The 16,640-nt window shown below is 42.6% G+C and overlaps 1 protein-coding gene across 2 annotated transcripts in view; it reads right to left on the reverse strand.

Moving 5' to 3' along the window:
- Nucleotides 1–1,089: 1,089 nt before the first annotated feature.
- KCNJ16 (potassium inwardly rectifying channel subfamily J member 16) overlaps nucleotides 1,090–16,640 on the reverse strand; it is a 55,591-nt gene continuing 40,040 nt past the window's right edge. Inside the window, exons 1-2 of one of the 2 annotated variants that reach the window (XM_047758686.1) lie at nucleotides 4,085–4,321; nucleotides 1,090–3,608 (exon numbers count right to left, since the gene is read on the reverse strand). In XM_047758686.1, coding sequence (XP_047614642.1) covers nucleotides 2,264–3,523 — 1,260 coding nt within the window. In that variant the 5' untranslated portion in view covers nucleotides 3,524–3,608; nucleotides 4,085–4,321 and the 3' untranslated portion in view covers nucleotides 1,090–2,263. Of the gene's footprint in view, nucleotides 3,609–4,084; nucleotides 4,322–16,640 lie in introns of those variants that run through there. The other variant, XM_047758684.1, reaches the window with a different exon arrangement.

The raw sequence follows: 16,640 nt of genomic DNA on the forward strand, positions 1-16,640 counted from the left end.
TGAAGAGGGGGAAAGGGGCAAGTCTGTTGGTTGTAGTGCTGGTAGGCGATGGTACTCTGGCTGAGAAATTGCTGCTGCAAAACCCAAATCTACAGGGTGTGTGCAATTTAAAACTCGGATTCTGCCTTCCTGAGGCAAGGCAGAAAGACACAGGGATTGTTTAGTTCTCTGATGTTAAGCCTCAAGACAATTTTGCAACTTGTGACCTGAAGAGATCGCTTATCCATAAAACAACAGGAATAAAAGATTTCCACATGTGAATTTATAAAACATGTTTATTGCTCATAGGCAAAAGGGAGAAGGAGGAGGAGGAAGGGAGGGAAGAAGGGAAAGGGAGCACAAAGAAGAAAACAAAAGAAAAACATTCTGGGAGTTCCATCGTGGTGCCATGGAAACGAATGCCACTAGGAACCATGAGGTTGAGGGTTCAATCCCTGGCCTCGCTCAATGGGTTAAGGATCCAGTGTTGCTGTGAGCTGTGGTGTAGGTTGCAGACCCAGCTCACATCTGTTGTTGCTGTGGCTGTGGTGTAGCTATAGCTACAATCGCAGCTATAGCTCCGATTTGACCCCTAGCCTGGGAACCTCCATATACCGCAGGTACGGCCCTGAAAAAAGACAAAAAGGACAAAGAAACAAACGACAAAAAACCCAAAAAACAAACAAAAATTCTGTGTACCTATATATTTTACTGTTACTGGTAATCTTGGACCACGTGACTCGGTTCAATTTATTTGTGTTAATTTAAATGGAGAGAGAGATTTTCCATAAAAAATGCAAAAATTACGTATATATATATTTAAATAGTATAAGCAAAAAACTAGGGCATATATATATTGTCAGCTCAGCAACAATGTAGGAAAAAAACCCCCAAAACCCATAGATAATTAAGAATGTAGCTAATAACGCTCCGATTTACAAAGCTTAAAAGGACTCTTCATTCACAGGTGACTGGATTTGTGTTTAAAATAATCACGGTTAACATCTTTTAATGTGGAAATGAGTATACCTGTGTCTCGAGTCCTACAATTTAAGCAGTTCTAAAGCACTCAGCTTACTGGCTTTATAAGGTGCATTAAAATCACCTTCATTATATTTCACAAAAGCTTTAATTTAAATGATTGTTCCAAATTCAATGGAAGAGTTTCTTAAAATCCACAATTCAAGTTATTTATGTTTCTACAGTGACCAAGACAGGAAACACAGACAAAATAAATACCTTTCCCTTCACGGTCTCCCCACCCCCTCCGCCTCTAACCAGCTCCAGCAAGTGACAAAATAAAAAGTTCCATGTCTTCGGCCAAAGCCCCGGTCTCTCTGGACCAGGAACTTGTTTACCCCAAAGAGTCTGAGAACGTCGACCTACCCCTTCCCTCACCCCGGCTCTACCATTCTGTTCCTCATTCTTGTCCCCAGAAAAGGTGGAGGGAGGCGTGTGTAAGAAACCCCGTCACAGACTTCACAAAGCTCATGTCTGCCTTGTTTCTGCTCTTCCACGTAAAGCCATTCATTAGCATCAACCAGGGCCTTTAGGAGAGAAACAGCTCTCTGAACAACAAATGCCGACTACTCTTCTGCCTCGTGGATGAGAGAGAAAAATGGCTCTAGCACTTCTTGATCCTTCCCTGGGCGAGTGGCAATGGAGGAACTGTCTGAATCAGGGGCACTGTTTATTTCCTACAGCCACTACCCCCGCCAGCTGATACCGCGACACAATGGGGGACAAACATTGTGACTTGAAGGGGCCAGCTGATTTCATGGTTAACTATTTCAATAGTACAATCCACTGAATGCATACCTTGCGTATCCTGGTTACACGATACGATGTTCTTATAGGTAACCACTCATTATATTATGGATTTGGATACGCTGAAAAATGTATCATTCGTGCTGTTTTCCTGTTCTACTTTCTATTATTATTTATTCCAGTATCCTACCTTTGTCCCCCATTATTGAATATTATGCCCCCAATTGATGAGTCTACAGAATAATACAAGGGAGATGAAATTTGAATTAACTAATTAGGCTTCTTAATAGCATCCCTAATCCAAATTTTCTAACCCCCCCCCCAAAAATTAAGCAATCAGATGCTATGTTATTTTTAGATATCTTTTACCCAGTTTAACCTGCTCTTTTAATCTTCCATCACCATCAAAGATAGCTCTACCCTTCTTTAAAAGCTCCCTTAATAACTACTTGCCTTAAGGTGACTGGCTAGCGAGTAAAGAGGAGTGAGTACTAGCCCTTGTTCTTATCACTTAGGACTACATCTGGGATTCTACGGAGATTCTGTTTAAAGTCAGGAGAGCTTTCTGATAGGGTGCTTCCTTACATTCATCCGTGGCAGAGCCGGTGGTCTCCTCAGGGTTTTCACAGCTGCTGACAACAGCAACGGCACTAAACGACCTTCTTCTGACCTTGGTGTCCGACGGGCCGGCTCCCCGGACCGGCGGGGCTTTTTCCAGGTTGTGGAGCTGCTGGTCTTTCCAGTCCAGCTGTTTGGCGCTGCAGAAGGGCGCGTAGACTTCCACGCTGCCCTCGAACTGTAAGCAGTTCACCTTGTAATACTTCCGCTTCACTTCTAGGACGTCATTAAACCGATGGCCCCAGAGAATTTCTCGAGGCACGTAGGAACTTCTGGATTGGTGGCACGTTCCGGTAGAATCACCGGTATAGATAAAGGTCACCAAAATCTCAAAGTTATCTTTGGCCACGGCTTTGCGGTCAAGGGCGTACAGGGGGCTCTCGGGGTCGATTTCATGAACGATCGTGACGGGTGTGACAAGGATGATCTGGTCATTGACTAACCTTAGGTCCTTAAATGCCATTGTCATCCGCCCTTCGCTGTCCTCCGTGTAGCGGAGCAGCTGGGCTCTCACGGTGCCCTCTACCACGTGGTTGGGTCGGAAATCCCCGATGCGCCACATGAGGCAAAGCTTCCCGTCTCTCATGCCAACGAGGGCGAAATAGCTAAACCGAATGGTCTGGGCTCTCTTCCGGGCCGTTGCCATTTTGGCCAAGGCAGCGCCGATGATGAAGGTGTTGATGATGCAGCTCAAGATGGACTGAAGGATCACCATGAGCACAGCCACAGAACATTCTTCCGTGACACAGCGGTAACCGTAACCGATGGTGGTCTGCGTCTCCAGGGAGAATAAAAACGCCCCGGTGAAGGAATGGACGTTGTCCACACAAGGCGTGACGTCGGGCTCGTTTAACAGATCTCCGTGCTGAAAGGCGATCAGCCAGAAGATGGAGCCGAATATCAACCAGGAGAGAATGTAGGACAAAGAAAAGATCACAAACATGTGGCGCCACTTGGTGTCCACCAGAGTGGTGAAAATGTCCACCACGTAGCTCCCCCACTCTCCAAAAATGTGCTTGAAGTACACGTTGCAGCTGCCGTCCTTGTGAAGCAGCCTCCTTCGTGCTCTTCGCTTCTCCGCTATAACGTGCTCCGGGGGGTAGCCGGGGTATTTGGGGTCCACGCTTACGATTGGATAGCTGCTGCCGTAGTAGCTCATTCTTTTCTACGGCCTTCGGGCATCCACGTGACTTCAGTTGTTCTAGGTGTGCTGCTATTAATTAGTTTGGGTTTTCAGTGAAAACCTGAAAAGGAGAAAAATTAAACACACTTTAGCTTTCCATTGCCATCTTCAGAGCACCTGGCCAAACTGGAGGCAATTTTATGCCATCTGAAATAGCTAAGACTTCATTTGAATGACAGAGGCATTAAGTATTGATTACTCATTCCAGCTTAGCATTCAACTCAGTCATTATAAGAACAAAATATGTAATTAGAGAAAATAACATTTTTATATATGCATAAGGCTTCAGTAAACACTCTGATTATCCCACATGGAGCCTCACCATCTTTTCTGATCTGATATTTAAAAAAAAAAAAAATTCATTTTGCACTCTTCTGGCCTCAGGACATATAGATAACAAAATAATCTGCAATGTTAAAAGGCAAAACAGAATCCAGGATTTGTCCAGTAATCTTAGGAGCTTTCTAAGTCAGATGGCTTTCCTTAGAAAAAGGAGGCAGTTAAGAGTTTCTACCTTCATGGTGCCATGGAACTTACATGCAAGGTGCTGTAATACAGGCAGTGGTCCCTCACCTTCTGGACCTGTAGCCTCCTCTCTCTTCCACGGAGGTTTCTCTTCTTGTGAACTTCCCAGGTCAAAACAGAACAGACAAGGATGCTAGTTCAGATTCAACTCCTTTACCCTAGCTCCACCTTTGGTTTTGAGAGGAAAAATAATCTTTCTTAACCCCAGAGGAGTTAAAACCACTCCCCAGGTAAGCTTTCAATAAAGTATAAAATTCCTTCTGCTTTTGTCTCAAAACATCTATCCTTTTTTTTTTTCTTTTCTTTCTTTCCTTTTTTTTTTTTTTTGGACACTGGAAGCTCTTCTCTTTCCCTCTGAATAGAAGCCGAAATTTTGCCAAAGTTGCTAATCTTGTTTCCCTCTTAAAGGGAGCATGCTCCAGTTGGACCCTTGTATTCCTGATGGTTTCACAGCCATCCCTAGGCGAAGTCATTTTCCTCCCACCAAATTCATCCAGCCTTTAAAAGATCAAGGCAGAAGATACAGTTATTATTGTTTTTAGCATCCATGATATAGGTCAGTGGTTTTCCTGCCCAAGTCTGAAGCTGAATTTTAAAAATTCAATACTAAATGATCTTTGGTTACTTTCAAGCAAAAAAAAAAAAAAAAAGTCATGGCATCCCAATTTGAATAGTTTAGTAAGAATATGTTTTCCACATTGTCTACCTGTGCTAGGTGGGAGGAGGGGAGCTTAGGGAGAGGAGGGACTTTTATGTATTTAATTATTAATTTATGTATGCTGTTTTGGCCACCCCCATGACATATAGAAGATCCTGGGCCAGGGACAGGATCCAAGCCAGAGCTGAGATTTATGCCACAGCTGCGGCAACACTGGATCTTAACCCATTGCACCAGGCTGGGGATCGAATCCTTGCCTCCACAGAGACAGGCCAAATTATTAACCCACCGTGCCACAGCGGAAACTCCCTATTTAAAAATTTTTTTTGGCTACACCTGCAGCAGAAGTTCCTGGGATCCAAGGATCAAACCTATGCCAGAGCAGTGACCTGAGCCACTGTAGGGACAATGCCAGATCCTTAATCCACTAAGCCACCAGGGAACTCTGAGGAGGGACTTTAGATGGGGGATCCTGCCACTGGGCTGCATAGAAAGTTTGGTAGGAGTAAATACTGTTCCCGACCTGGAGATGCCCCTTGAAATCAGCCAAGAAAATTAACCATCCAGCACCTTCCCCACTACAAAAGGAAGGAATGGGTTAATTTCTCTCCACTCAATAGGAATCATTCTTCTTCTCCAGGGATCAGGCCTATTTTACAATAAAGACTTTGTCTGGAGGACCACTGTGAGGATGGCCACAGCCAAAATGTCCTGGAAGGCATGTCCAAGGTTCTCTCTGTCCGGCCCCCCGGGCCCCCGGCCGCCTCACCCACCCATCCTCCTAATCGGCTCTGAGTGGTTACATCCTCTCTTTTCAGCACCTCAACTGTGTTTCGGGGAGACAATTGCATCCTTGCAGGGTGTGACCCGAGGCTGACCAAATGCTTCCTGCAATGGTGAGAGTAAATTAGTCCCACAATTTTTTCCCACAACATATGTGATTCTTTGTGGGTTCCTGTCTGATGTGTCAGTGAAGGACACTTTATAAACAAGCAGCTGTTCATCGGTCTCAGGTTCCACTCTCTCCCCTGACCCTGGGGACAGGACAGTTATCATCAAAGGCCCCTATGATTGCAAAGGTAGAAGAAGCAGATTTGAAGATAGGGTTATTTTCTGGTTAAAAGCTTCCTTCTAACCCAGTTCCTTAAAGGGACCTGCACACATCATGGAAGTCTGAGAGTAAGAAAGCACAGCTCTTAAATCAAGAGCTACTGTGAGACTCTGTTCTATCCTGGTGCCAGAAGAAAAAAGAAAGGTTTTTATTTGAAATGGCATTTGGTTGGCATCATTCTGAATTCCAGTAGTGCCAGCAACTGGTATAAATAAGCCATTTTAAAAACACCTTCAAGAGGATGCTAACTGGTGAATGAAGTTTCAATTAATAAAAGCCACCAGTGAGCAAATGTGAGTATGTGAAAAAATTATTTCTGATTAATGGAACATTTTCAGGGATACAAGTTAACAGCTGTGAGAATTCTACCCCAAACCCATCATGTCCTCGGCTGTGCTTCATTATCATGATCACTCCTTTCAACTTCTCCAAGAAAAGCTTTCAGATTCTGTTTAAATGCTATTCTTTGATTCTCCAACCATGTAAATGATACATTTTCTAAAAGACAGATTGTTTTTAAGCTAAATGACAAACTGTAACCAAACTGATTTTATTTACTATTAACCATTTCCCAGCCTCCATAATGAGCTAGGATGTTTACAGAGGTCCTTTTGTCAAAATGGCTAGACAAAATAGATGTTTATTAATCTCTCGTTTCATACGTTGTATTAACTTGAGCACTTTTCCAATCGTTTGCCATTAAATAACAGAAGCTTAAGGCTTGCTGATTCATCCTTCTACACTTAACATTTGTTTTTCTCAGGATTAAAACCTGGCTTTAAAATTGCCTTCATGCTTTCATAATTATCTTGTCACCATATATCGACTCCAACAGGAAAAAGTATTTTTTTAATTTTTTAAAATTATAGTTTACTGTGTTATCTCAATTTCTGCTGTACAGCATAGTGACTCAGGTGTGTGTGTGTGTGTGTGTGTGTGTGTGTGTGTGTGTGTATACATTCTTTTTCTCATGAATCTTCCATCATGTTCTATCCCAAGAGACTGGACATAGTTCCCTGTGTGGCATAGTAAGACCCCATTGCTTACTCATTCTAAATGTAATCCTTTGCAGCTCCTATAGTTCTTCTTGCATGTTGGGTTCCTTGCTCTCCTGAAACTGATGGTGGCATATTTCATTGGTAGAAAAATTCTTTTTGATAATAAAAATGGACATGCGATCCCTGAAATCACAAAATTGTGGGATATACAAAGTTCAAAAATAAATGCTAAACCTAAGGTCTCCTTCTACACCAGTTTCAAACTATCCTGCCTGGCAATGAATGATAGAGGTAGGAAAGGACCCTTGTTGTTACATGCAATTTCATCATGACATGAAGTTCTTTTCCACATGGGGCAAGAGCAAAAAGCAACACACAAAGAGGATGGAGGAGCTTCCTGAGAAGACCCAGTTCATGACAATTTGCAAAGACAGCTTTTAAAAATTTTTTTTATTTTTAGATCTCTGCATGAATTCAAAGAGAAATCTTGACAGATTGAGTGTATTTCATATGGCCTAGATCAACGATGGGAAACATTTTCAACAAAACAGATCAGCAGCCTGCATACCTCCCTCCTTTCCTCAATGCACTCAAGTGCCTTCGTCAGACTCACCAATTTGGAAGCAGTTCCTCTGGCATTGTGCCATATCCTCTCAAATGCACCAAGCAGACTACTCTGCAGATAGTTCTTCAACCTTAAGCTTTTCATTAGCATGTTGAGGGTCCAACACAATGGCTAAGACGTTACAGCCCTGTGTCACTTTGATAATAAAATTTGATCCCATCTCTAGCATCTGCTTAATAGAAATATATTCATAGTAATAGTAATCATCTTTGTATAATTTGAGATATTCCACCAAAAAGGTCTAAAACATCTTCCGTAAAATCCACTTATTAATGCCCGTGACATTGGAGATTAACAGGTACCTTTGTTACCATGTAAGTGACTTACAGGAAGTCATCTGTAATCAAGTTACTTTCCTGGCAACTATCAGATGAGATAAACTGTATGGAAATGTGAGCGCTGACAGGGCAGAGAGTAGAAAGAATGGCCTCAATTCTGCGGGCGGGTCATTGTCTTTGAAGGTAGGCTCAGGTGGAGGTCTGTGGTTTGCAGAGGGGGAGGGGGCTACAGGAAGGTCCAGCAGAGAAGGTGTGCTCCGAGGGGATGTGGGGTGGGCTCTGGTTGCCCAGGAGGAAGGAAAGACGGGTGTTAATAAATTAGGGGGGAACCCAAACAAGTTATTTTACTCAAAACCTGTCCCACAACTTCTTGCTTTGGAATTAAGCCTAAGCCTTATCTTGCCTGGAATCCTGGTAAGACATTCAGACACACGTAGGTGGACGTCACCATGTAGCCATGGAACACCTGCTTCACCTGGTACCTGGCAGACACTGCTTGTACTCCTCGAAACAACCCCTGTCTCCCGAATGTCAAACAGCGTCCCCTGTGTTGACAAACTCAGGGTGTTCCCACGTTTCCTTCTCAGCTGCTGTCACCCTCAGAGCTTGAACTATAGCTTTGGTGCCCTCTCTTTTCTTTTTCTTTTTTTTTGTCTTTTTGCCTTTTCTAGGGCTGCTCCTGCGGCATATGGAGGTTCCCAGGCTAGGGGTCCAATCGGAGCTGTAACTGCCAGCCTACACCACAGCCACAGCAACGTGGGATCTGAGCCGCATCTGCGACCTACACCACAGCTCACAGCAACGCCAGATCCCTAACCCAGTGAGCAAGGGCAGGGACCGAACCCGCAACCTCATGGTTCCTAGTCGGATGCATTAACTGCACCACGACGGGAACTCCTGGTGCCCTCTCTTTTCTTTTCATTCTCCCAGCCCTACCCTCCAGCTCCAGTCCAGCTTCTCAGGGACCATGGCTTTTACCTCTTTCCTGATATGACCTTACTGTTTCTCCTTCTGGACCAATTTAGAAAGTTTTATGTCAGTTTATGGAATAGAGGGACTTCATAATAGGAAAGGGGTTATCATACCAGCAAACTGAAAGAGAGGCTGAGAAGGAGATACTGGGAAGAAGCAGAACATGACAGCATTCCTAGTAACTTCATCTGGAGGGCCTCTTTCCAGCCCAGTTTTTCCCTGCATAATATCTACCATCTAATTACAAAGCCTGTCTCATTGCAAATCATGCTGGGTTTTATAAAGAAGTAGAAGAGATCTGAAGTCTAGGATTATGTTTCTCCATTTTCTGGATGTCAAGATCATACCAAAATAATATGAACTACAACAGCCAACTGTTCTGGTGTAAAAATCAAATAACCTCATTATTAAGAAATAGCCTGAAATAAAATGTTTTTTGGTAGTGTGGAGAAACCATGAATTGGGAGGCAGACTCCAGTTCCAGATGTGTCCTCCACACCCTGAGTGGCTTAGGTAAGTCATGTTTCTCTGAACCTCAGTGCCCATGACGTGGGGACGCCTGTGTTACTAAGTTATCGTGAGGTTTGAATGAGATGAGGAATGGGCAGCCATGGGTCCTTGTGCTGGGCTCAGTGTAGTTAGTGATGCAAGAATTATGGCCTGGATCTGACTCCCACGAGGACTCAGTTTAGGGTAAAATTTCAGAGCATGTGCTCTCACCTTCTTAGAGAGCTTTCTTTCCACTTGCATGACAGCAGAGCAGACAATAGATGGTTCCTAACACATATAGATGTCACCACTGTTTCCTACTGTTAAGCTACCTGAGCCACTTCTCTGTCCTTCTACCACTTCCTCAAAACCCCAGGGACCAGGTCATTTTCTTTTCTCTTTCACAACTGTTACCAAATGAAAAACCCCAAGTCTTTGTTCTCAACAGTCTCTCTCTCTCCTTCCTATATACACAATACTACTTCCAGCTCAGTTTAAGAATTTTATCACTATTTACTCTGAGGAACCAACCTAAAGGAAACAGGACTGACAAGCTTGGCGAAGTTAACAGGTTAAAAAACTTCACAGAAGGTGCTACCACATTTATTCTTTGTCTTGAATGGAATGTGGGTGCTCTTCGAAGGGGACTCTGAGGGTTTCTCTGGTTGTGATCTTCAAAACCAGCCTGCCTGTCCCTGTCATGGGTGGATACGAGCCCCTGTCGCTCAGGGTTTCCCGTGAGTTGGATCTGGGGTCCAGCAGCGGCTGAACATCAGGAAACCCTAATGTCTCTTGAGAAGACCACAGTGCCATTTCCCCGTGTTGTGTAAGGAACGTACTTCCCCAGTGGTGTCGAAAATCCTCTGGTGGAAAATTCATTACTGACTGTTTTCGTTCTTGTTTATTATTATTATTATTATTTTAATTGAGCTTCTGCTATGTGCTGGACCTACCCACCATCAGGAATTAGTGATGGGGAGTCCCAGCTTTGTGGAATTTGCATTTGAGGCATCAATAAACATGAGGACGATAAAATGAGATGATAGCATATAGTAAATACCAAAGAGAAAGCAAAATCAAGTACGAAGATGTTCAACGGCTGGAGCAAGATGGGAGGCGGTCAGAGACCATTTGGTCCAGGACCCGACACTCAAGCTGAGAGCATGCTCTTGAATTCTTCTCCAGCCTTAGGTAAAAATGCTCTCAGCTCAGGCCTTGTTCCTGGTTTTGTTTGCCTGAGGCACAGTCACTTGTTGTTAAGGCTCTCAGGTTTACAGGTGTCGTCTGACGGTTGCATCCTTTGTTCTAAGCTAATTTTAAGGCCTGGTTCTCACAAGAATCTGTCATTACAAGAACTCATCTGCATTTTATCACTGAATTCAAGCTTTCCTGATGAGCTAAAAACGTGGTTTTATCTGGTTTCTGTAACAGCTGTCTAACTCCTCTCTTGCCACTTTCATCCAGCATGCTTATTCTGAAATGTAAATAAATGGCCCTTCTCCTGTTACCATGGGCTACAGTCCATTCTCCACAATAAGATCCTCTAGTAGCACAGTTAAAGGGCAGGAGTATGCCGACCAAAGACTTGGATTCTGGTTATGGCTTTACTACCTCTTAGCTGTATGATATTGGCGTCTTACAAATATCTCTAAGCTACACTGTTTATTTAAAACACAAGGACAATGGTTGACCTATCTCGAAATGTTTTTGTAAGGAATGATTGACATAATATAAAAGACCTCAATAGCTAGCACCTTGGAAGCTGTCTTTATAATCTTCCTTCAAACCTTAACGTGAATAAATACTTCTCCTATTTCTTGCAATAGCTTTTAATACTGGGTCCTTATGGAGTTTCGAAGAGATGGATGAGTACAGGTAAACTGAGAAGAAAGGGGAAAGAGTTTTCCAGGCAGAGGAATAGCACTTGAAAAGGATCTGTGGCTCAAAGATGAATAGGGCATGCCTTCCAAAGAACTGAATTCAAGGCAGGGATGGGCATGGGGGAGATTTGAAACTGAAAAGAGAGAGACCGAGCATTCATGACCTATTAGGTAGAATTAAAGATTCAGGTCTTTCTTCCAAGATCAGTGAAAGCAGCTGAAATATCTTAACCAAGGGCACAGCGTGATAAGGTAGTTCATTAAAAAACAAAACAAAAACAAACAAAAAAAAACCCAACAAAAGTCACTCTGGCTGTCCTGGAAAATTGATTGGAGAAATTTAAAAGCAGACATGGGGAGGTAAACTAGGAAAGTATTTCAATAACCAGGTAAGAAATGACGGTGCCTGGGAACAGGATGATACCAGTAGGGTATTCTGCCACTTCTCACTACTGCCTTTCTTCACTCTGTACCTGGAACAGGGTCACCTGACCTTGGAGTGACCAATCAGGACTTCACAAATAAGAATTTGATTCTTAAGGAAGTGACACAAGCCCACTGAATCCTATTATTCCAGGCAACTTCAAGGAGTCAAGAGGCCAGTGATGTCCTATTACGCATCTATTTCTCCTGGAGAAAGACGTACACTGCAGCTCTAGGGAGACGGTCCCTGGGATTAGATTTTCATTTTGCCTCTTGATTGTGCACAAATCAGGGTCTCTCTCTTCACACGTCTTTTGATTCTATAAGCGACCTGATATCTTTTCAATAATATTTTCCTCTACTTGGGTTTACCAGGGATGCCTTCTGTTTATTGAAACAGAAAAAAATCCAGTTAACAGTCATTTTAATTTACATATTAAATTTACATGCAGTTATATGCAAGCGTGGTGGTCTCTCACTCTCCTTTACTCCCATTATGTGAACGAGCAGCGAGTCCCGTTCATCTTCAAAGCACATCTTAAAATTAGTCTCTTCTCCTCAGAGTCAAAGGACCAGGTCTTCAACGGACTAGGACAACGACTTCCTAAGAGAGCTTCTCTTTCTGCCCTTACTGTACTTTGATTTTTTTTTTTTTTTTTGGTCTTTTTAGGGCCATACCGGCAGTATGTGGAAGTTCCCTGGCTAGGGGTAGAATTGAAGCTGTAGCTGCTGGCCACAGCCACAGCCACAGCAACTCCAGATTCAAGCCGCATTTTCCACCTACACCACAGCTCACGGCAACACTGGATTCTTATCCCACTGAGCGAGGCCAGGGATCAAACCTGTGTCAGATTCGTTTCTGCTGAGCCACGATGGGAACTCCCCTACTCTTTTTCAAAATGAAATCAAAACTTGTCACTCCTCTGCTTAAAACCATCCAGTGTCTTCTGACTGCAATTAGAATAGTTTCCATAATCAGCATTGTATATATATTGTGTACATCTGACTTCTGCCCATCTCTGAAAATTCTCTCCTAGTATTTTCCTTCTCATTGTTCCTTGTCTATCATCATTGAATCTTCCTTTTTCACTAATACAGGGGACAGAAAACTATAGCCCGTGGGGCAAATCTGGCACATTGGTTGTTCTGTAAATAAACTTTTATTGAAACACATTCAGACCATTGCTTATTCATTGTCTGTGGCTACTTACTGTCACATTACCACTGCAGACTTCAGCAGTTGCTACAGAGACCGTGTGACCCACAAAGCCAAAAATATTTACCATCTGGCTCTTCATAGAAAAAGTCTGCTAAGCACCACTCTAGCACACAAGGATGTTCCTGCCCCAGGGCCTTTGCACTTCCTTCTCAGTCTGTGTGGCTTCTTATCATCACTGACGTATCATCCTTAAGGGTCACCTTTTCAGAAGCCTCATCTGATGAGGATCAAACTCATCCCCGTACTATTATTTTCTGTCCCATACTATTGTTTTGTGTCTCATTAACATGATTTAGTTAGTTTAAAACTCTTACCATTAACTGATTGATTTATTGGCTGGATTGCCCCATGGAATAGCTTGTAAATTTCTTATCAAACGCTCCCCTTATTCCTATTTACCACTCTATCCTAAGCAGCTAGGGCAATTTATGGCATGTGGCTTTCACTAATTCTACTTTGAAGGAATGAATTAATAAATAACTGAATACCACCTGAACAATACAATATCCTCAAGGAGATTCCAGGCCTAGTAAGAAAAAGAGCATTCCTAGAACTATAAAACCATCAATACTGATGGCTCTCCAAAAACCAACTCTCAATTTCCTCCACTTATCTTGCCTTTCCCCCCAACCTAGGTGCCAGTTCATACGCAGTTTAAAAAAAGTCTTACTATCTACTTTTGCTTAGGAGCGTCCCTAGAACTGAAGATTTTAGTATAGTAACTATGGTAACCATGCTATACAACTCTCTGGAAGTCTGGAGTTGGGGGAAAAAAAAGTGCCTGGCACTAGTTAATAAAATTTGTTAAAATGATGACTGAATTATTAGAAATGTGGTTCTTCTAACAGCAATGCATGTTATTATACTGTCATTTCAAAGATGTACTACTATGTTACATTATATATATATATATATATATTTAATTTGAACTATTTCTGGAGGTGAGCTGGCTACATGTGACAAGAGTCTGCGAATTTGGTACAGCCTCTGATCCAGCATTTCCACTGGTGGCAATTTATCCCGAAGAAGCTATCATGAATGGGCATAGCAACATGGCTAATTTGTAGGGCTATTTGTAGTAGCATGTTTTGGCTATGGCTTAGCCATCTAATAAATGTGGGATTGTTTCATAGGTAATGGTACAATCATATCATTACTCATTACTTTTAATGTAGCTATTAAAAGTGATGGAGTAGAAAAATGAGAGAAAAAAATATAAAACATATTGTTCGGCGGAAAAAATAAAAGAGGACTATAAAACAGCTTGTGCAATGTGTTTTTTTTAAGTTTAAATACATTTAAACACAGAGAAAAGACAGAATGATACAAACAAAATGTGAATTGTGGCCCTCTCTGATTATATTTTTGTCCTCTTTTTTCTTCGATTCATTTATTTACATTTTCTACAATTTTACAATGAATATGCATTAATTTTGCACAAAAGAAAATAAAAACAGATATTTTCATCTGGTACTTTGAAGTTACCCAATTCTGAGGCTCCATAAAGGGAAAGCAAAGCAATATATCTAAAAGCATTTATTAGTGTGTTTAAAAGACAACTATAAATAGCCCAGAGAGGCAGACAGTCTTAGAGCCATTTAAAGTCAGACATTGATGCTGTAATTTTTGCTGGAACAATTCACAGAAACAAATATAGTGACATTTAATTCATCTAAGTAAAACCAGATCTCATTTAAAACAAGCAAGCGGGGGAAGAGGGAGTTGGGTCATATTTGGCCGCTGGAGACCAATTGGAGAAATCATGAAACCAATCAGGGTAACCAAGCAGGGATACAGGAAGCGGAGTTCAGATGAAACAGGTATCTAATGCAGTTTCCCCTTCTCCCCTGTCTCGGTCCAAAACACACGAAACTGCTAATACCTTCACTTCTTGGCATGGTAAACCAAAGTCTGTTTAAGAATCTTTCTTTAATCCGAATATTTTCAATAACTTTGGGGAAAAAATGTTAAAAGTTATGCTACTTTTCAACTTCACCACTTTAAGGTCTATGTTAAGAGACTTCTGTTGCTCTCTTGTGGGTTAAGCGTTGTGCCTGAGGCGGCTGGGGTTGCTGCTGTGCCTCGGGTTAGGTCCCTGGCTCGAGAATTTTCACTTGCCCCAGGAGTGGCCAAAGATATATATATATACACTTTTTTTTTTTTAAAAAAGCCAGAGAAATGATCTTTTGGAATGGATGGATTTGAGGAAGGCATTTAGATATTTATGAGGTGGATTTGCCTAAATAGCCGTCCCTGGTCAGTTCTTAATAATTCATATTCGTGAACTCCAGAACCTCATGGAGAGGCCGCGACGTGCGGTGTGCCGGGAGTGAGTGTTCTAAAAGGGAGTCTACCAACCTCAGCTTCGGGGCTCCTCAGGGAGCATGCGGTACTTGAAGGTCTTTGGGTTCCCCCAGAATCATTCTGATCCCAGTGCCCACTCCCCAGCTCCCCCGAGGAGTCTCAGATATCCTCAAGATGCAGATCTACTTGGAGTTTGACGAACGCGAATGAGTTTAGATGCCTGCTGGACCACTAATAAGACGAACAGAGCACTTCTGCATGAGTTAAGTCTTTGAGCCTCTGGTTTGCCCTTCTGAAAAAATGCAGGTCACAGGATTGCTAGGAGAAGTAAATGAGCTACGTTCCCAAAGTTCCTTTCACAGTACTTGGTGTTTAATAAATAATCTAACTGCCACGCCTGGAGCTATATGACTACAGTTCATTCAGGTACACAGCCAAGTGAGGAGCGAGAAGAGGCGAGGGAAAGAGATCCAGGGTATGCTGCCATTTTCCTTCCCACCAAGAATTATTAAACTGGCGATTCCCAGACGTATTCCAACGATCCCTTCTAGCATCTAGTTGCCCTGATATAACCTTCAGGGAGCCAGGACAGCGCTGCGTGGAAGAACCACGGGTATCACCAAGTAGAAGAGAAATTATTTTGTACTAGTCCCCCACTTTGCTTTCTACATGCCAGGTTACCTACGACTGACCTTGAAGAGCTCCCCTGTCGTTAGGTTGGGGAGCTGCTTCGGTTGAACTTAACTGTTCATTCCAAAACAAATGAATTTTATGGAACGTGTTTTGTGCCGTCATGTTTGACCTTCTCCGAGTTTGGTATTTATGGTATTCCAACAGAAAACCAAGTCCTATCTCTGTGCTGCTGTTTTCCCATTTTGTGAGAAGTGCCTGCAAACTGTCCATTTCAGCAATTAAAGAGAGTCTACTCGTGTATTCAACCTTCTGGGTATCATCGAACTCACAGATGTGATTTGCTCCCACACTTGGACAGCGTCTAACTATTTCTTTGAGCTTTAAATGACTGAGTTTCTGTTTTCATCTGTCAAAATGAAAACCCAGGGCATCTTTATTGGGGAGGAAAATACAGCAGCTGTTATTGGCTATTATCTCAATTCCTGTTTTCCCCTGTGCATACAGATACATTGAGAAGGCCTTAAGATACAAGACAAATGATCTCCCTAGGAAGATCCAGATAAGACAGCCTATTGAGACCATACCTTAAGCAGTGTGCTGCCCATCACATGAGATTAGCTTTCTATTAGTCTGAGCCTTTTCAAGGGCACTTGGCAAAAAAAGCATTGCCATTTAAACAGCAGATAAGAGAAGACTTACATAGCTAACAGAAGGTAGTGCGTTTGAGAGAGTCTTGAATTTCCACGCACTTCATTTTCTATACGTTCTCCACTGGTTGTCCTTCAGTTTCCACCATAGGGCTCTAGAATAACAAATCACCCTACCTAAGTTGGAAGGTTTGACTTCATTATGTAAGAACACCTATGCCCACAGAGGGGACCCGAGCTAGCAATACTTCCCTTAAGTTTCCAGCATTTCTTAGGCTGGACTGTTCACTGGGATGAACAGCAGGAGTTGCGTTTGAGAAAGATGGGGGCA

Source organism: Phacochoerus africanus, chromosome 14, assembly GCF_016906955.1.
Source record: "Phacochoerus africanus isolate WHEZ1 chromosome 14, ROS_Pafr_v1, whole genome shotgun sequence".
Taxonomy (NCBI): Eukaryota; Metazoa; Chordata; class Mammalia; order Artiodactyla; family Suidae; genus Phacochoerus; species Phacochoerus africanus.